The sequence below is a fragment of the Argiope bruennichi genome, chromosome 9, assembly GCF_947563725.1.
Source record: "Argiope bruennichi chromosome 9, qqArgBrue1.1, whole genome shotgun sequence".
NCBI classification, from domain to species: Eukaryota; Metazoa; Arthropoda; class Arachnida; order Araneae; family Araneidae; genus Argiope; species Argiope bruennichi.
In genome coordinates, this window is record NC_079159.1 from 1,492,752 (window position 1) to 1,515,412 (window position 22,661).

Sequence of the window (22,661 nt, forward strand, 5' to 3'; positions counted from 1 at the left end):
AATCAACTTACCTCGTTCTGCATGAAAATTATAAAAATTGGATTATTTATAAAAATTGGAAGTTTTAGTGGAAAGTTCATCTTACTTCTTAAAACATCATTACGCCATGACGTATCATAGGCTTTTCCGATGTCACCTAAACACCGTTTCAAAACCGAAACCAAGTACTTCTTTGCTACTGTCTCTCTTATTTCAATTTCTAATAGTGATACGTTATCCTTTTAATAGCAACACCGCATCAAAACTGACTTTGAAATAGTAATAAGACGTTTTTTTAATATATATATATATATATATATATATATATATATATATATATATTAAACGCGCATTTTTTCCATAAATTTACTGAGGCAGCTGATTAATGCAATACTGCAATTAGGCTGTAGTCTGCTGGGTTTTGAAGATCTTTTGAAGAGGTAAGACACTCCCCCCCCCCAGGAATTTGGACTAATTATTCATTTCGTATTTTGTTAAAAGGGGAAAGTATGATCAATAGTCTTTTATTTATACACTTTAGTATTTAATAATGAATCCTATCTAGCTTAAAAGACGACAAATAAGACTAATTTAAAGCAATATGTAATTCTTGAATAATAAAATCTCCATTATAAGCTCGTACTGATGATTGTGTGAAATATAATATTTTCACTCCCTCTGGTTTGTTTAAACTTAGTGGAACCTCGAGAATAAGATTCATTTTACAAAATTACAGCAAATTTCTCTTTATTAGAGAAATCGACCATGTTTTCTTCTTTTTTGCTTAAGAAATGACTTGCCCATTAATACTTAAAATCGAAACAGCCAACATGTTTTTGTCCATATCATTTTTTCTTACTTTCTTCCGTAAAATCTTTGACAATTAATTCTAATGAATTGAATTCATATATTGTCAGAGCTTTAACGTTTAATTTTCCGAACAATTGCTTTTGTATGCTTAAAAGCTGTAAAATTCTCTGTTGTTGGATACCTTCCTTCTCTGTTGTTGGATGTCCAATACCTTACTCAGAGCCTTTTTGATCCTCCCATATTTCTAATTTCATAATAGCTTTCCAATTCTTTTTAATTTTCCTGCAGTCTTGGGATAGAAGCCTCTGCGTTTTTAATAAAGCAGTCGGTAATCGTTTTCTTAGCGTCATTTCTCTCTGATATTTAAACCATTTCTTTAGTAAATATTCTAAAAAGTTGCCAATCTGTTTTGTCCGTAATAAAATGGCGGGATCTTTTAGGTAATATTAGCCGATAGAGCTGAAATGATGCGGAAAATGGTTACTATTATAAAAATAATGATTTATATAATATTATATAAGTCGGTATTATACAAATTAACTTTAAAATATCATTGAATAACCAAGAATTAATAAACAAGAAACAAAATTTAAAATGTAAAAAGTTCTGGCAGATTGATGGAAGAAAATGTGATTTAAATTATTCTGAGGATACAAATCGTAATCTGACATCCACTTTTCATTTTGCAACCCTCGAGCATTAAATTCAAAACTTCCCCCAACGAGACTATGCCCATTCTTGTCGTCCAAGATGATGAGTGACGTCTTATAAGAACATTTAGTTCATTCTGTTGCAGAAATACTCCAAGAACTAGTTTCCAGCACAGCTACTTCGTCAACAGCACATCATTCTATGAATTATCTTTTCTTAATTGATACTAATTTTTAATTTTCGTTTAAAAAGTAGGATTAAAGAGTGTTTCTTGTGAGGCTTTGCTGAAGAATTGAAACTTATTCATCACATCTTTAAGGACTTTATAGTGATAGCGATGCCTTATCCATTAAATTAAATGAATGGATATGAAAAGAAAAATCAGAATTTATTTTTCTTCCGATTCGCTCGTCAGCATACCGCTTTCATCTGTTGGAAAGCCTGCTATTGTATTATCCACAAACGAAATAGACAGATTGTTTGTCTTTAGTTCCCGTTTTTTTAAAGTCTCCATCCCTTTTTACATCCCTTTTATTTGAGCTAATAATCTGACTTTCTTAGCTGCTTTACTATTCTTAAAAGCTTTTTTCACTTTTTATTTTCTTGTTCTTGTTATTTGTGGGGGGAATATGACTTTTCTCAAATGCTTTCAATACAAAAACGCCTTGAAGGTTAATTTTTTTTAAATATTTTCATTGAACTTAACTTGATTTTCTTTCGTAGAATTTGTTTAAGGGCTAAGAGAGCCGTTTGACTATAATGATCTTATTATAAAATTTACTAGCTGACCCGACAAACGTTGTTCTGCCATATAAATTATTTCTAGTGAATATATTGGTTGTTAATTAAAAAATAACGAATGTATTGTAAGTGTGTGGGGATGGGATCTATGACAGAAAGAGGAATGGAGCGCTGTAGACAATGATCGCCGATAAAAAAAAAACCCACCAACCATTCATTTTTTCAATACAATGTATTTCATTAGCGTAACGAACATATACATTGCTTGATCTCTTAAAAGTTAAACGTAAAGTGAAAAAAGTAATACATTTTTTATCCTAAAGTATAAAAATGAAATAAAGAAAATCAATATTCATTTCGAAGAGCAGTTGAGTGTACGATATTTTTGTCAGTGCGTCTTTAGCCAACAGAAATAAGCTCGTTGGTTTGCCCACGCCAGAACATGCCACGTATAATTGTCCGTGTGAAAAACAGGACAAGTGGCCCAAATCTAAGCTGCAATCAGATATCGTTTGGCCTTGCGACTTATTGATTGTCATTGAGAATGCCAATTTAATAGGACATTGTGTTTAAATTCAATTGGTACGTCTGTGAGAATCATTGGAATTCGTGGCAGCAAAAAAGTTTCGGCACGGAATTTGCCATTCCAAATGGTGGCTTCGATAACGTTTTTCATCAATTTTTTAATGATCAATCGCGTGCCATTGCACAGCCATGGTGGGTTCAAATTCTGAAGTTAAATAACCAGAGATCCACCTTTCAGTCGTAAAAGGTGTGGTGACATGCCTGGCAAATCCAGTCAGTTCAAAAATTCTGTTGGATAATTTACAGCTTTGTTAGCATCGCAAACTGTATCGATCGATTTGTATGATACCAAGTCGCCTGTATTTTGAAGTTTAAATCGTCAACGTCCATATTTTTTTCTACCAAAATGGTTCTTTCTGCCAGCCACGCATGATTTATGTATTGTGTGCGTGCATCGGGAAATATGAGGTCAATGAGAGCATTTTGCGAATCACCGACAGTGCAGAGATGAGTGGGCAATTTTATGCATCCAGTATTTTCATAGACAGCGACTTTTCCATCTCCGATATCTAACAATTGGTCCGAGAATGTGTCAGTAGATGGATCTTGTAACGTTTAGAAGCGTGTGTTTATTTTTAGCTGGACTTTTTCAACATTACGCTACAGTGGCGATGATTTCAAGCAAGCGTTGATCTCATCAGCGTATACATTGAACGTGGAATGATGGGATAGGGACACCCTAATTACCTAGCGTTATGAAATACACTTTACGACCTATTCTCATACCTACCAAATACACATAAAAAATTTCATAAAAATTGGTCGAACCGTTTCGGAGAAGTAAGAACACAAAGACTGTGACACGAGATTTTTATATATTAAATTAGTCTATTGTGATGGATAGTATTCAATTATTTGTATTGATTATGATGATAACGGTTGCTATCGGATTAAAGTGTCCTTTATTCGTCTGATTTTTTTTTTGTTTTTTTTGCTGTTTGAGAAGGTAGACCTGAGAGGTACCAGGTGATGATGCTGTTTTTGTTAGCCATACTAGCTAAATTTGTCTTCAGGACTGCTATTTCATTGGAGTGCGACTCTGAACTATTTTTTGTCTCTATAAATGAAATGTTCTGTTTTATTTTTATTGTTTGGATTTCTTTTTCGTTTATCCAGCGAGAACAATTAGTGATATAAGCTAACTGGTTACCTTTGTAATTTATGCAACGCGGTGAGGAATCACGATTTCCATTACCTTGGTCAAAATTGGGAATATTGTCCAGAAGTTAATCTTCCTCGATATGGCTGAGTAATATGACCAAATCTTTGACACTTATAACAGTGTGAAGCATTGAGAATGAACGAACCTACTGGGCACTTTAAATAAGCTAAGCGCACAGATTCAGGAAGATTAGGGATATTCAGTATTGATATGAGAACACTGGTAGTATGTTCTTACTCATTACGTTTAATATTTATTCTTCTAATTCCAGTGATATGCTGGTCTTTTATAAATTCTAAAATTTCAAGTTTTCTGTCGTTTCGAAGTCCAGAAGTCCCTTTCGAATGATTTCGAATGTATTACGGCATAACAAATACTTCACGTTCCCCAATTGCTTCATTTGTCATTCAGTTAGAAGCCTGTTTGAATGTTGCCATTTCGGCAACATTCAAACGGCATAACAAATACTTTACGTACCCCAATTGCTTCATTTGTCATTCAGTTAGAAGCCTGTTTGAATGTTGCCATTTCAACAAGAATATTTCCATTACTGCACTTTTTTAGTGACTTCGTTCAACTAATAATACTGCAATTCAGGATAACTGAAACCCGTTTAAAATTGCTTTTTTTCCCTTTTTATCATGAAAAATAAAAATTACTTTGACACTCATTTGATGATGGTGGGATTGACGGACACTCTGATCCGTCGAAGGAAGTGTTTTGCCTTGAGACTCTAGATATTTGCGTTCATTCCGGTACGTTTCCATCCACCATGGAGTTCTACAAGGAAGGCAGTTGCTAATTCTAAATTTTTCCATCTTCGGTACTTGCCTTAGAGATGATACCAGGCTGTAGCATTACAGAAACTGCAATTCTTGTCTTACAGCAGCCAGTTTGAACCAGTGGTTTTGAACCAAACCACCAGCCCCTTGACGGGAGCGAGCTTCTGCTTCTTGATTTACTAAGAAGTAAAAGCTAAAGGGAACGCAAAAGAATACCACGATCTTACTTTCCACCTAACGGGCCAACATGCATGGTTAACTGTGTGTTTAATATGCGTCTAAACCACACAAACAAAAATTCAAAAAACGTTGCGCGAGTTAGGCAGTAACACTGTGATTTCCAAGGGAAATACTACATTAGCAGAAGAGAGATAATAGAAAAACTATACTGTGAAAACCGACTCTAAAATAAAACTACATTAGCAGAAGACAGATATTTCAAAAGCTATCGTGTGAAAGCCGACACCAAAATAAAAAATAAAAAATAAGATAAATAGCCAATTTGTTGCCTTCACATTCTGAGGTTCCAAAAACCTCAGACGAAAACAAATCATGTTCTCACATGATAATAATATGGAAATATCCATGAACAATATTCAAAATGAAATGGGATTTAGAAAGAACAAAAATGAGAGAAGGATCACTAGTGCAATTCGAGGCACCACATCCATATTTATTAAAAACAACAAACCCCTTGGAATAATATGAGAATCTCGGGAGCGGGACAACCTTACCCACCTAAGGAAGATGAGCTTCTGAGGAGGGTAAGGCTCCATGAAACTCAGCCTTTTGTTTCAAAAATGCAACATATTTGCACATAATATCCGAATACTTATATAATAAAATTGTCATGAAATGTACATAAATTACTTTTAAAAGTATTAAAAATGTGTTGAAGACTGGATGTGATGAGGTATTGCAAAACATATTACGCCATTTGCCATCAAGTGTAATCAAACTTTAAACCCATTGAACTAGATTGTCAGTCATGCAAATGGAATAAAAGTATCTGTATGGGGAAAACCCATTCCTGATAAGACTCTCAAAAGTATTAAAGTAATTATATAGGAACTCAAATTCTTCTTTTGTATTCTTGATGTGTTATTACGATAATGGTGTGCTCTTTGGTTTATATCGTTGAGCTAGGCTTTTCGGTTTATACTGTCCGATTTTCATTATTTAAACGCATATACTAACAAATCTTTTTATGTTAAAAAATTCTGGAAAAAGTCAATTTATAGAAATTTCGAATATTGAAATTTTAATATACGGAAAAAAAATTGCATTTTATCAGTTTCATGTTAAAAGCAAGTAAACATAAATTTTTATGACGTAGAAGAATCAAAAGAATGAATCAATCAAATAAAGTTAATTTATGTTTTCTATTACTTTTTTTAACAAATAAGAATGATTTTCCAAAATGGTTGACGTACTCTTCCAAACAAATTTTTTGTAAGTTATTATTTTCGTATCTCTTAAATATATCCTTTACTAAGCTGGACATTTTTTTACCCTTAAAAAATTCTTTTCGAGTCTCTTTGTTCAATAAAACTACCATTCCACGACAGAAAGAGAATTCATTAAACAGAAATCAAGAATATATCTATCTATACATATATACATATAGTTCAACGACAACATTTAAATACTTTTCCGTCAATAACTTCCAGCCTTCCTAAAATTTCTGTTTCAACAAGATTTTTGGAAGAGTTATCTATAATCCGAATTTTTAATTCATATGCTGCTTAAAACAGAAATCAACGATCACGTTTTGATTGCAAAAAATAATTTTTAAATGAAATTCTTTGTTTCATATATCGAAATTTTATTCCATGTACAGGGAATATTTTTTAATAGAAAATCGGTGATCAATGAAAAAGTTCAATATATTTCTATAGGGAAATATCCAAAATCCGTAATCGGGTTGTACGGGGAAAAGTCCAACTGGCTAGGTAACGTGTAAAGACGCTTCACGAAGCACGAGTAGTAAACATAGATGAAACGTGAAAAGAAACACTCGCAGAAAATAGCAGCATACAAGCAGCAAATCGCTAACAAATAACTATAATAGCACAGAGCACTCAGAGAGATTTCGCTAAAAAAATTTCGCACAACTACTCACTCGAGCACAACTCTTTTTCTCTCTTGACTCTCAGCTTTTTATATTTTCCGCTAAAGGAAAAAGAAGCATCTAAGAGGAATCGTATTTTCTTTCTTAATCGAGGTATCGCCATGAGTCTCGAATATTCCAGGTCCTTCATTTTTTTGCCAGAGTCATCTCTGAGAATCATTGACAGCACATTTCGCATCCGTTAGATCTATCTGTAAAGTTTTCTTCCTTACCATGAGAGTAATTGTTTTGGAAAGTAATGTAAATTCGTAACAATATGGAGAATTTCGATGTATAGAAATTCGATACATTGGCCTTCTACTGTATTCGTAAACTTTCTAAAGGAGCGAATAGTCTGAAATTTAATGACATTGAGTTTTACTGTTGTTATGTTCTTTCTTATTTTCTTTTATGTTCTTTGTACAGGGGCAAGTAGAAATTAAACCAAGATGCCTGAACCCACAGAGGCCGGCGACCCCATGGGCGGGAAGACCGAATTGGAGCAACTCCAATTCAAAGCCAACCAGGTTACAGATGAGGTAAGCGAAGGAAACTTTTTCCATCTCACTGTGTTGATCTGAAATGTGGATGGAACACAACTGAAAAGAAAAAAGCATTCAATCAGTAATAAAAAAAGCATAATTTCGTATTCGAATGACAAAGAAGTCAATCTCTTTCATTTATGAGGTTCAGTGAATATTTCAATAATAGTTAAAACATTTATGATAAGAATCAATAACCTGGCGCCAGTATCTGGTAAGAATTAATACTGATAATTTTTGAAAAAAACTGAAAGAAAAAAAAACTTGATTTGGTCTTAGAATTCCTAAATGTAATACCACAGGAATTTTACAGAAACAACAAAAAAAAAAAAAAATCTTTTAATAGTTAAAAATTTAATTTTTTTTAGATTTTTGTTGTTTACTCCTCTATTAAATGAAATCACATATTTTGAAAAAATTAATAATTCATTAATAACAGGAGCTTACAAAAATATCTGAAACGTGAACTTCTTGATTAATAAGCTATCTTATTAAAAACAGACTAGTCATTGTAGTTGATCCCTATATTAATGAGATGCATACTTCTACTTTGTTTGCATAGAATCACATTATTCAAGTAGACAGCAACTTAAGTGGACAGGAAATAATTGTGTGTAAACTGTTTCTGAAAATCAACAATGAAATTTCTTGCACATAACACTTTCAGGATGTTCCTTTTTCATAAATTAAACACCTATATGTAATTATTATATATATATTTAAAAGAAAATTTCTTCCTACCAGATTATTTACCATCACTATACAGGAAAACGTGTTTTCAGATATTGTATCTGTTGCATTCAAATCTTCATTTGAAAGTAAGATTTTATTGTCAACCTCATACCCTTTTGAAATAAATCTCACTCTTTTGTTTACAGTCGCTGGATGCCACCCGGAGAATGATGGCGTTGTGCGACGAGGTAAGTTTTCAATTAGTTTGGCTTAACTATAATTTCATTATTTGAAGAAATAGTTATCTCATGAATTTTCAATCGTATAAAATCATTTTTTTTAAATTAAAGTATTTTTAAAATTTAAACAACTTAAAAAAGAATATATTTTCATTCTAATGATCTTAATATCTGCTCTGAAGACTAGAAATCATTTGTATTAGGTTAGTCAGCAAATATCCACAATGTAAAAAATATTAAAAGCATTAAAGACATTTTTTAAAAATTAGTAGAAAATGTTGTGCACTTCTTTCTTGTTGAGAAATTTAGAGGTTTGATAAAGCAGCTATCTTATAAATGAATAAATTGTTTCATATTTATCTCGTGGCTGCATCGATGATTGGAGGGGAGGGGATATGAAAATTTGATATATCAGTTGCTTCTTTTACAAATACAAGGTTTCGAAAGTTTCACTGGTATATGGATAACTTACGAAAGTAGCGGAATTAGAAGAAAAGGCCCACAAATGAAAATATAAAATAAACATTTCCAAGCGTATTTTTTAACAGTTCTTAGTTATATCCTGAGAAATCGTAGGAGCTAAAATTTCTTTCCTCAAAGTCTAATTTCTCAGATTCTATCAAAGTGAATATTTGCGATACAAAAATGGATCATCTAGTCATAAGATTTTACAGTATATTAAACATCTAAAGATCACTTTTTCAAAATTTATTATTCTCATTAAATTAGAAGGTGTTGCCGCCAACTTTAGTTAGGAATATTTTAGAATCAGGCGATAACTATTTTCATCGTTATAGAAAATGCTGGATTAAGCTTTATGAATCATTAATGTAAACAGTTAACCCTAATGTAATGTTCATTGCCCTAATGTAAATCGTCTGTAGAGCAAAAGCCATAGTAATGGGCTGAAATGCTATATAAATATTGCGATCCCCGATTTATCCATCTTAACTTCTAAAAGCAAATATTTCTTATAGATTTAATTTCATTTCTGCATAAGCAGTTTTTGAGTATCAATTGTTAACAACAAACTGAAGTAACAAAACATTTAATTGTGGATCACCTTTAAAAGAGTTATTTTTAATGTTTTGCTTATGATTAAAACTAAATGTAAAAGAAATTTAAAACAAAATGGAAAAAATACAGAACTTTTTTAATGTAAAACGCATATCATATTGAACTGTAAGTGAATTTGAAAATAAAAAAAGTCCTGATAATGATCTGAAATTTAAAAGTTGCTTCATTTTAGTTTCAATACATTCGAATTCAAGGCACTTGGAAATCAAACGAAAGAGCAAAAGAGAGTTATCCAATCTAACTCGAGATTCTGCCCCTTCCAAAGCTGCGGAAATTACGGTCCATTGCTTACCTTTTTCAACTTTATAATTTGGTTGTATGAATCATCCAATAAATGGTTCTCAAGTGAACAGTAATCATGACATAGGGCAAAAGATTTAGCACAAAGAAGCAGTTCCTAGTTGCATACAACCTTTTCTTGGTCTTCAGCATATCATGCACTTATATTTCCCAACCTATCGTACGCATATCCTTAAATTCCTGGGAGTATGAAGTGGTCTGCACGAAACTAAGACAGATAGCAGACAAAATGAAAAGATTTATATATATATATATATAAAAGAAAATTAAATGAATGGTCATGTAAAAATTGAGAGTCATGCAAACCTAAAAGCCTTTTGGGCAACAGTGAAAGAATGCCAAGAATAAAATATCACGCACACAGAGTTGGTAGAAACAAGACACTTGTCTAAGACTATGGCAACAATAAGTTATTATCGTGGAAGTTAAGCTGTAGTATGGAAACCCTTTTTTCGATTGTTAATAATAAATATTGAAATTATCTTGAAGAAATTTTACGCATTCTATGATCCGCCTTCATTGAATCCAGTTTTTACAAACACTGAAATCTATGAGACAAGATCATGGATGGCATTGAAGCTGCCTTTCATTGGAACAGATAATTATCCTAATGATTAATGGTCAGTTTTCATCAAAAGATAATGCGAAGTTATTTCACTGCTGTTTTCTGTTACTAAGATTCTGAATTTGTACAATTATAAAAATAGGAAAAATAAATTCAAACATATATTGTAAAATATTATTAGATCTATTCGAATCGTTTGAATCTTTAGTTAACTCAAGCTCTTGGCATATTTAGTAAAAGCTGTATGACCGTGAAAGCTTTATAATACTTCCCTTGAAAGTTTAAAGCCTTTAGTATGACCCTAAAAGCGTGCTAAAAAAACCATAGGAGTTCAAGAAAAAATAAAGGATAGGAGTCGCTTCTGTGAATTTCAGTAGAAAGCAACATTCCATTTGGAAGAAATATGTTACTGTTTTTAAGATAATATTTCAGTGTGTGATAAAAGAAGAGAAGTTCAAGAAATTATTTCAGTTTTAAAATGAGCCATTTTATTTATTATTCAATTAAGCATGATCACTCTATTCTCTGGGGATAAAGTTGCGACGAATAACTTCATGGATAGAATGTCTCTCGGTGATTTCATATCTTGACGGTACAGTGCGATTTATTGTGGCTGGATTCCGTGTAACTTCTTAAAAGTGAAACGAAGTAGATGCATCGGTTAGAATATAGTTCGAAAATAAGTTATGCTTTAAACATCGACTTTAATAAATATTAGAATACGTCGGAAATATTTTCAAGGGCCTATGACGATGTGTCGCAGTGCATATCTTTCAGATTCATTTCCAGGTTGCTAATTGTTCTTTTCCTTTCAACAGAGCAAAGAAGCCGGCATACGAACACTCGTCGCACTGGATGATCAAGGAGGTAACGATTTCTTTCCTTTTTTCTTTTTTTTTTAATTAACAAATGCGAAGGGTGCCCGAAACTAAGTGCCATTTAGTAATTAAAGAAGGGAAACGATTGTTAGAAAAACACTTTCATTACATACTGAAGTTCAAAGCTTAAGCAAACAAAGTTATTTTTTAGCATGATTGGGACCATTGTTGAAGTACTTATCATAGCAAGGCACGAGCTTTTGTATGCCCTTGTAGCAGCAAGAAGCAGCATCGATGATGAAAAAAATGCGCGGGAAACGGGAGTAAAATGCACCGACCTATCATAATGGTGAATCGACAATTATTTTTTATCTTTTCTAACTATTGAAAAGAAAATGATCATCCATCTGAGACCGCTGCCCGTTTCTCTTTTCACCAGGAACATTTTTACGTCCTTATTATCGAATCATTCATCGCTTTTAGCCGTGGACTTCACACATTTGTCCATGAATTTCCTTCGGCTTAGTGTTCCCAGTAATAAGAGAGTGGATGACAAAACGTTACATGCATACGGCAAGATACTCAATTAAAAATAAATTGCAGCTTAGAAGTGGAAAACGGAATTCAGTTTCTGGATAACCCTCGTACTTCTGACAAACTAACTGTCTTAGAATGATGTCAAAAGATGTATAAAGAAACAGAGATAAATAGTTTTTTTCTTGATGAAATCATTCAAGTTACATGAGTTTATACTTAATTATTTTATTGAACTCAAAATCTTCATTCAATATTTTATTTTTTGCCAATTCTTTTCATAATGGATGTTTATTTCCCTATGTTTATTTAGGATATTCTAAATTTAGTTCCAATTAATTTTAATTTTTGGCTTAATTAATTTTCATTTTTGGCCTAGTTAATTTTAATTTTTGGCTTAATCTTTTTTTTGGTTTAAAATATTTATAAAATATTAGGAAATATAATGCAAGATTTTAACATGAAATGATTGAGCTGGAAGCAAAATGATGTCTGTTTCTTTCATTCCCTAAATTTTCTATCGCTTATGTAATAATATTATAACATGCAATTAATATATATAATTCAAGTTTATTTTGATTGATTCGAAATTAAAAATAAAAATTGTAAAACATTGCTCTTATTTTTGCGCTGCTTTTGTTAGTTAAATTTATCCATACCTTTAGTGCATCGTCATACCTACTTTATTTTATGCTGTAGTATATTCATTAGAAAAAGAAATATTCTTTTGATCTCTTTATATGTGAAATGTATTGTTTAGTTCAAAGTTTTGTTGCACAACTGTCGCATTCAAAGTGCTGTTTGCAATTATTTATTAAATTACTTATTTAATTGACATTATTAATATTAAATTATGAAAACACTTTTCTGGTTATTTGTTTATTTTATATTATTTTTAAAAAATGTTTCCATCTTTAACGTAAATCCTTACTGCCAATTTTAGCTTAAAAAGTGTCATTTTCTTTCGCTTCCTCATTTTAAAACCAATGTTTCTTTACTCAGATTTTAGGATGCATGAAATTTGTAATGTGGTCCCATCAGCTTCGAATGAGTTGATTTGAATAATGTTTTAATTTTCAGATTTGATTTAGTTTATCAGTGTGCTTTCAATTTTGCAAATCATTTATTGATTCAGATAATTTTTATTGATTCTCTATCAACATGAGTTTGTTACTACAGTACTGTTCAAATTCATTGAAGCAAGCTTCATTTTTCATAGAATTTGCCCTTTCATAGGAAGTTCTTGTCTGGAACTAATTTAAACTCTGTTTTGTTTCTGAGGAAGGTTGACTTAAATTAACTCAAAATTATTTGAGCTCTTTCATCATGACACATGGAGTATTTTCGCGCTAATTGCGTTTCAGCTGATGCTACAAGCAATCGATTGCGCGAGATGTTAAGTTTTCAATTGTGAGAAAAAAAATTAATATCGCCGCCAGGAAAAGGTCTAGAATTGTTATCCTATATAAGTAAACCTCTATGACTCTAAGGGATATTGCTGTTGCAATTGGAGTTGGAAAATCCACGTTTTTCAGGATTATGAATCAGAAAAATTTTGGCCCACTTGCTTCAAAATGGAAAAGTAAATACAAACACAAACACAAGAGAAATATCAGACAGACAGACTTCTTGTACGAAATTGTAAAATGCATCATCTCAAAACAAATTCAAATCTTCAGAGAGAATTTCTGGCTGCTGCATAAACGTTCATTCATTTACCATGCGGAAAAAGGCTTTTAAGAGATGGGCAAGAACATCAATACGAAAACAGTTATTAACACCAGAAATGAAGAAAAGCAAATAGGATGTGCGAAGATGATGTTTTGGGTCAGGAAATGTTTATCCTGGACTTCACATAACTAGAAACGGTTATAATATTTAATTCTAAATAGTTATACTAAATTCTAATTGTTAAGTATTCTCAAAAATAATTAGGGCTATTTTATATATGGAGGAATGGCAGCTTGAGCTAGAAAAAAAATGTGCATTTTATACAAACTTTCGCTGGCGGTGATGATGTGTTCCAATATTATTTTGTTCCATGCTATAAGTTACTAAAAAGAATATATTCTTTTCAAGGAAAGGAATTAATAATTCGTCTGGCATTTTTCCAAATTTAACTCTCATTGAAAATTTTCTAAATTGTTTTAATGATACATATTGGCAAGATAGACTGTCCCCTCCCCCCCCCAAAATAAGAAAGAAAACAAAAGAAAAGAAAAAAGTATTGAGAAAGTCATGAAATTTGGTTTCTTGATGACGACGTCAAACGTTTGCCTCCAAGACTCGTAGGATCCATGCCGGAAACGTATATGGTATCATTGAAGGTGGAGGAGGACATATTTTCTATTAAACTGCAATTTAATCTGTGCAAGTGAATTTGTAATAGTAAGTGTATTATTAATTAAATTATATATGTGAAAATTAAGTTCATTCAATGAATCCCAGTTAATTTGCACAGCACTACATGCCGTCAATTCTATTGCAAAGCTTGTTTCTCCTTTCAGAACAAATGGATAGGATCGAAGAAGACATGGACAAAATTAACGCTGATATGAAGGAAGCGGAAAAGAATTTGGAAGGAATGGAAAAATGCTGTGGTATTTGCGTGTGCCCTTGTAATAAGTAAGCGGTATTCTTCTCTTCGCCATGGTTTTAGTAAATAATTCATTTATCACATGATAAAAACTTCTATGGAATTTATTAATAATGATTTTGTAACAAAATTTCACCTTTTCTCCATTTTGCAATGCATTTTTTGTTAGCACCCGACGTCAACATCTATTTCTAATCAAAACATTGTGGGAGATAATAAAAAAATATTATATAATGTTATTCAAATTCAAATAAAACTATTCACAAATTAGATGCTTAGTAATTTTTTCATTTACGTATATTATATTTTAAAATATCGAAAAAAAGATTCATGCAAAGTGACCCAATTTTTTATGTCTCCTAATGATTCATTAGGAGAGGAATGATCTTCCCAGTCCGTGGAAAGTCATTTAGGGTTAATTTAGAGGTTGAGCATTTTCAATTTTAAAAAAAGAGAGAAATATCCTCTCTAAGCTTCAGCAAAATTTCTTCAGCCATCCAAAATAAATATTCCTATATACATTAAGCATAGTCATTTTCTTTGATAGTTCATAAAAAGGAATTAGATCTTCTCAGACATGTAGTTTCACAAGTTGAATCAAATCAACAAATTTCCTGTCAATCAGTTTACTTTTATATGCATTTAAACTATTCTTTCGTCTATTCTAAGCCTTGGAGCTAATTTATCTTTACATCTTTTTTAATTGGAGAATGAAAGAACTTGTATACCAAACTTCATTAAAAGCACTTTGCAGTTCGAAAGTTTGTTCCAGGAAAATAATTATTTAGCTGGAACAAACATTATAATTTTTTTTATGTATACAGTTTTTGAATATTTCTGTAAAATCACAGTGGTTCTATCACTTCGTTTTCTAATTTTTTGCAATTTTTTAAAGCTTAGACAATGCTATTCAAGACTTTTCGTCTCTTTACCTTTCGTGAATGAAAATAAAATTCAGAGCAATCGTAAAAAATATCATGATTTCACGTACTGAGCGATCTTTATGAGGAAAAAAAATCTATTTTCAAAGTCTAATAAGGGATACTGATCACGGAAACAAATAAATAAACGTAAAAAGTAATTCCAAAGTGGAAACAATAAAATATTTTTACTCTATGTTTTCAAATAACAGCATATATTCCTACTAAATGTTAAATGGAAACAGTGTGCTTAAACTAAAACCTTATTTTAACACAATCAGTATTACTGCAAGAAAAGATACCAAACAATTCATGGGCTAGAAATCGATCGCACCACCTCCATCACTGCAACAATAACCTCCGAAGACGGCTGTGAAAGCTCTTGCATGCATCTCTTCTTTCATTCGACCCGAAAGATGAAATATCTCGAGGGAAAGGCCGAAAGAATAAGGAAGATGAGACGAGGCGGTCGCTTCTCTTTTCACGAATTCCTTTAGATGGGAATAATCGTGAAAACTGATATATGTCGATGGCAGTTTCGGTCACTCTGAATGCTTCTAGTGGTAGATATCAAGAAATATCTCATAATAATCCCTTTCTGAGGCTGTAAAGACTATTAATAATTCTTAAATAAACGTTATAGGTCTTAGAAATTTTTTTTTTGAATATTAGACATACTGAGATTGTTCTAATTGATTTCATTTATCTGGATAATCGAAGGCTTCGTAAGTTTAGTGTGAAAAGTGGCCTTACTGTTATAGTTAGTTCCTTTCCCAAAAAAAATTCTCATATTCATCATGTCAAATTATTTAAAGATTTTTTGTAGCAAAATTCTAATTGTTTCAAGAAAATAACGTCGAGCCGTAAAGCTGCTAGGCGCATTTGAAGATTAAAACCACTGTAAAACATTTCTATACTGTTCTATCCAACACACTGTGCTATATACCACCGTCTTTAAAGTTCTGCATAGCTTGATGGGGCCAACTATCAAAACAATTTTGTGTAGTATTTCTACAAGATTCAATATTTAAAGAATATGAATTTCCAAGATGGTGTGCAAATTTAAGTCGCAAACAACAATGAAAAATAAAATTTAAAAAGAACATGATGGTAAAAAAAATTCCGTGTCAGTATTGCCAAATAAAGCATCTGATATACAGTTAAATGAAACGCAACGAATAAATAAAATGGCCCGTTTGTTCAACTTCTCAATGCACGAACCGTAAAGATTCACGTGGCAGACGACTTCCAAAAACACTGTGGCATTCATAGGCATACTAAAATGCTTCAAAATAAGGCCCGTCTTCTTTTATTTATCGTTCTTCTCTTCATTGGTCCCATCATGCTTTCCTGCCCCCTAAAAATCTTTTTGTTGGATAGCACACAAGTCTCGAAGTGAAATTTTTTAACTTTTTTCTAGTGCTTCAAATATTCGACACATCAAGACAGATTTCAAATTTAATAAAAGATTGAATAACAAATCCAAAGAGTAAGGAGGCTATGGTTTGATAATTAGTTTTTCATAATGAGTTATTTTTTTAACTAAAATTTCAGCCAAGGTTGCAAAGTTACCTTATGGTGAAACCTCTATGCGTTTGCTGCTATTCAATCCGTGCCTCTTTAATCTATCTGCCACTTTGGAATGTCGCATAACATTCAAGTACACAAGTCTGATTATTTATTTTTTTACTTCTTTTAACAAATGAACGAATAAAATTTACCTACGAATTAGAAAAATAAAATCAATATCATCTTCCCATTCGATCAACTTGCATTGTTAGATCTTGCCTGCAGGCGATTCTTCACTTAGATAATTGCCTATTTAGTCTAATGTCATGTCTGCAAATCATGTTTCTTATCATCTGTTTGAACGTGTTACGAAACTTGAGTCGCATTTGAATGATTCAATAAATTCAGAATTGGCGACACAATTCATCGCCAGTAGCTAACAAATAGGGTACAAATTGCACTTTAAAGCGATGCAACTGCAAATTAGTACTCTAAACTGTGTAGTGTGAGTTTTGGGTGATGCTTAAAACTTGCGACGATATGCACTGCAATTGATGTAAAGTCTTCCCTGTGAAATGGGCTGGCCAGTTTTATATCGCCATTGATGCAATTTTGCTGATTTAAAATGTTTGTACTATGGACAGCATTTGGACTTCCGGCATCAGTTTTGCTGCAAATATATAAGATATTTCAGTAACCGCTTTTTTCCAAAATTTCGCTCAAACTCTTCTATTTTCGAAATATTAACAATTTTCAAACATATTATATACAAAATTATTCTGCTTATATTTGTCACTCATGTAATAGTGATAAAATTGCTTGGTGAAAAAAATGTATGCTCAAATTGTAAAAATATTGGTCCCAAATGCTGCAACAATAAATTGTCAGTTTCTTGTATTAAGGCTCTAATTCAAAAACTTTTATTCTAAGTTTACTTACACTTTTGTACATGCTTCGCACTCTCATCAAATATTTTCATTTACTAAATGATTATCCAGTATTGATAATGGCAGAAAATATTATTCTGGATATATTTTTTGCATTTTTTCTAGTTATTTTTTACTATTATTCATTCTATGCCATTACTGCCCTGAATATGGTAGAGGTATCAAGTTCTTGTTTTAATATAAAAAAAAATTATTACAAAAACATCTGTTGGATGTAATAATGTTGATACCATCGAATAATTCATTTTTAGCAGTTATTTTATGCAACGGAAGGTTTTCCTTTTATGTCAAGAAAGCTAAATTTTTATAGATGCCTTACTTTTTGCCCTAAAAATGGTCGATGATGGAAAAAGCAAAATATGTGCCTCACTTTGATAAAACAAAATTCTCCTCTTGTCTTCAGCGTGCTTTTCGACAATGCATGCACACAATTTTGAAGTAAATGTAATAAAGCGATGGTATGAATATCTTCCTTCTGATTTCTTTTCTTTTTGGAGATTTACAAAAGAAAGAGTGTTTGCCCCACCAATGACTGCTTTTGATGAGCTGAAGGACAGACACGTACGTGCCGTTGCAGATGAAATGTTAAAGATATTGATGAGAACTATAATATCACTTTGATATTCTTCGAGCTACAAAGGGAATGATTGGATTAAATTTACTAAATTATATTAAAATCTTTATAATTACTTTATTATGCATCCAAACAAATATATGTCTCATTTTCGTTGAATTATATTTTTAATCAGGCCAAGACTTCGTACTTGCTCAGTAAATCTGTCGGTGTCTGTTTCTTCTTCCTTATTGGAGTAACATTAAAAATACTTTTTTCGGCGATTTTGCTCAATGTCTGATTGTGATAAGAGTGTCACAATTCAACTTCTTATTCTCTTCCATCAGATCTTCGGATTTCAAAGAGGATGCAAGTACATGGAAAGCAAGCGAGGATGGCAAGATTGTAAACAATCAGCCAGCTCGAGTTATGGATGACAGGAACGGAGCGGGACCCATGGGAGGATACATCGCCAAGTGAGTGACCTGCGTCATTTTTTTTTTTTTTTACTTGAACTTTGTTGTAGAACCATTAATTGATGATAGAAATGATTCATTTACTTTTATTAGTGGGGAGGGGGGGATTTTACATTTCAGTTTGAGACTATAAAAAAGTAGAAAGTGATCTCACTGAAAGTGTTTCGCATATTCCATAATAAAATTGTTTTCGTCCTTTTTCCAGCGGAAGAGTGTCGTCATGAATTGAGGTGGTGAGCGATACGATAACTCACATTTTTATTTTCAAATGACATGACATGATGGTTAGTATACTGAAATAAAAGCAAACAAGTATTTTAGAAGCCCCTTTTTGTGACCCTGTTAAAACCAAAATGTGATACAAAATTACAATTTTAATAAAAAGGTCGTATGTTAAATTTCATGCATTTAAATCGTTTCATTTTTAAATTATCACATTTTCAGGCCTGCAAATGTTTAGAAGGACAGACGATTCACTTTCTAGTGAGTCTAGCTCGAATTTGAGTATGGATTTAGATTTGGATTTTAAATAAGGAAACCAGATTTCATCCGTCTGCTTCTTTACTTATTATAATTATAGTGTTCATTTGATCTCAAACAGACAAAGAGGCAGACTTACTGAGAAGAGATTTCTTTTAAAATTTGAAAGAAATCTACTCATTTGGTGAGCACATCTTTTACTGAATTTCAGTCGTCTTGCTCAAAGCACTTTTGAGCTGTAGCGTTCATAATCAGACGTGATTCTAAAAATCTGTTGTTCCGATTCAGATGGGTTGAAACGTGGAAATTCGTCAAAATCGTGTTTTCTCTTTACATAGAAGACAGTAAAAGTTGACGTTCTTATTTTGACTATATAAGAGTGTTATTTTGAAAAATGGTCAAATGTGATTGCGTCTCATGGTCAAAACTGATATATATGAGCCGTTTATTTTGAAAATGGGGCAAGTCCACTTATTGCGAGTTATTTAAAGGTTCGCGTTTCAATTAATTTAAAAATATTGACAAGTATTAATAGATATATTTTTTGTATTTTGTGGCACCAGATAATGTAGGTTTATAATCCAATAGTGTTTACAGTGCTGACTAAAAAAATAAGAGCTCCATTATAACTTAATGAACTTGCCTCACTTTAAAAATTAAAGAATTATTATAATCATTCATTTAATTGGGAAATAATATTTCAGTTGCATCAGCCTTTTTTTAAGAATAAAAGCAAAATACTATTCAAATTTTTATAAATATTTATTCATTTGATAAAAAGGGGAAAAAAAGCCAAGAATATTCTAGTAGAAAATATAACATAACAACAAACAATTCAGTTTTATTAAGAATTTCAATAAAATTATATATTTCAGTTTATATGTAAGTGTAATCAATTTGAATTTTATTCAAGATTTAACATTTTAAAAAATTTATGATGAACGGGAGGTATATATGGTAATAAATCCATCATATCCTTGTATTTTTCAGATGTAATAAATCTCTTTTTTTTTCTTTTTTTTTTTGATCCTTTGGAATTATTTACCTTCCTTGTTGTGTTGACAAATAGATAATTTTAAATTCAAAATCTCGTTCTATCGAAGTCTTGTGGAACATTTTCTATGGTGCCTCCCTTGTAAATCTGATCCAGCATTTAGTTAATCAATTCACGGTTTCTCCATCGGTATTTTTCTTTCTTTTTAAAACCACCTTTTCCAAAGGTTGTGGTTGAAAATAAATTTCCATGTTTGATTTCATGTACTAAAAATTGATTATGTTTTCGACAATTTTGTATTACTTTATAGTAATCCTTTGTAGTAATCAAGGAACTGGTTTCTGGATTGAATAGTTACTGGATAGTTCCACGCCAAAACCACGATCGTTCGGTAGAAATGAAAATCCTGACAGTAAAAATTTGTGATCAATGATATTTATTTCGTTGTCACTGGACTGAATAATCAGTGTTGGAAGTAAATATATTATTATCGACACACAAAATTAAGATATACTTTTTATTATTTATAAAATACTGTACAACCACCGATTTTCAATATCAAAAATAGATAAATAGAAACACCCTAAAAAGATTTTCAATACTGTTATGAGCTAAAACTTCCATCTCCCAAATACTAGAATCTAAATTTTATTTTACTATAAATTTTTTACTCATAAAAAGATCATAACAAGTTTTATCCATTACTGCCATTATCTCCATTTTTTTTTTCAAAAATGAACTTGCCCCACTTTCAAAATAAACGGCTCATATATATATATATATATATATATATATATATATATATATATATATATATATATATATATATATATATATATATATATATATATATATATATATATATATATATATATATATATATATATATATATATATATATATATATATATATATATATATATATATATATATATATATATATATATATATATATATATATATATATATATACCCCAAATTGTATCATGAGAATCATTGCAATGGTTATTCTTCCAATTTTGATGATGATTGCGTGTGTGCCAAACATGAGCCATGCACATACTGCACACATACATTCATCTTTACTGTTAGTGATGACGCTTCTTATTTGCAGGATCACCAACGACGCTCGCGAGGAGGAGATGGAAGACAACATGCAGCAAGTGAGTACTATGATCGGCAACTTGCGCAACATGGCCATCGACATGGGAAGTGAGATGGAGTCACAGAACAGACAGCTCGACAGGATCAATCTCAAGGTGGGTTTCTTGCTGCAAACGATTTTGAAATACTTATATGAAATATTATAAACCATTTCAGCTTATCAATATATATATATTATTTCTTTAGATTCTATATATCTGTTATGGAAAGGAATTTCTTTATATGAGTGTAAACTTTATTTGATTCCTGGCTTCGTATCGTCTATTCTTACATCCGGTATCAACCTGAATGTTGACATTTTTGTCAATCAGAGGAGGAAAATATTTTTAATGAAAAACAAAATAAATTTAATACACCCTCGTAAATAAAAAGGAGCATAGCAAGTACAGTTTAATAAAATATATTGTATGACCGAATTTATAATTCTTTTAATGGCATAACAAGGAAGTTACACATGGGATGAAATACGAATTTTTTAAACTCCTAATCATCTTCGGTGGCTTAGAAGTTCAAATAATAACCAAAACACTGCTTTTCTTTTTGCCTATCATATTTCCTTTTAAAACGTCATAAATCCATTCATTTTCTGTCTCTACAGTACACCCTGCGTCGGGGTATTTAAATTGTATTGTTCCTGCATTTCCCATTAGCATAAAATGCTTGCCAATATTATGACAATATCTTCAAAACATTGTATGTCAAAATATCAAAATATCGTAGAGATAGCAATGCAATATTTTGTTCTAATAGACTTTTCTCTCCCTGTCTCTACGTTACTGGATTCTCTTTGCTTCTATTTTAACAATTTTAATGAAAATAATTTTTTTTTTGACAATTAATTGTAAACGTTACTTGCATTTCCTTAAATGCTGAAAATAGGTTTGAAGAATAAAATCACTACGTTACTAATTTCAACTAATGTGAGCAAAAAACATGCGAGAATACTTTGCTCTGCACTCTTTCAAATTTAGCATGCCAATGACAATTCACAAAAATTAAAAAAAAAAAAATAAAAAAAAACTTTTTTTTATTTATTTACTTTACCATACCAAATTGTAGCAAATTGAAATCGAACAAGTATTAACTTAAAATCAGTATAAATTTTCATGTCCGCATTAGTAGTGCCATCTAGTGACCAGAAAAGATATTTAATTCAATGTATTATTTGCCTGCAGAAATGTAATTAAAGCAAAATCATATTCATGGTGAGAGAAATTTTGTAACATTACAATACATCCCCATTCTACTGATTTCAGTTGTAATTAATTATAAATAATAATTAAGAACAGGGTGAGCATCTTACTTTTCGGTGTGTGTGGGTGGGGGAGGGAAGGGAGAGAGTAAAAATATTGGCTTCAGGGATGAATGTTTTCGACTCAGAAAACCAGCCTAATTTACAGGAGTACCCGTTTTATGAGATAAATTATCATTTTTGCTTAATTTTAATCTTAAATT

General features: G+C 31.4%; 1 protein-coding gene across 1 annotated transcript in view; it reads left to right on the forward strand.

Moving 5' to 3' along the window:
- Positions 1-22,661, forward strand: part of LOC129984045 (synaptosomal-associated protein 25-like) — an 82,281-nt gene that overhangs the window by 51,101 nt on the left and 8,519 nt on the right. The window contains exons 2-7 of the mRNA XM_056093808.1: positions 7,247-7,359; positions 8,241-8,282; positions 11,034-11,082; positions 14,075-14,192; positions 18,440-18,568; positions 21,157-21,301. Coding sequence (XP_055949783.1) covers positions 7,270-7,359; positions 8,241-8,282; positions 11,034-11,082; positions 14,075-14,192; positions 18,440-18,568; positions 21,157-21,301 — 573 coding nt within the window. The 5' untranslated portion in view covers positions 7,247-7,269. The remainder of the gene's footprint in view (positions 1-7,246; positions 7,360-8,240; positions 8,283-11,033; positions 11,083-14,074; positions 14,193-18,439; positions 18,569-21,156; positions 21,302-22,661) is intronic.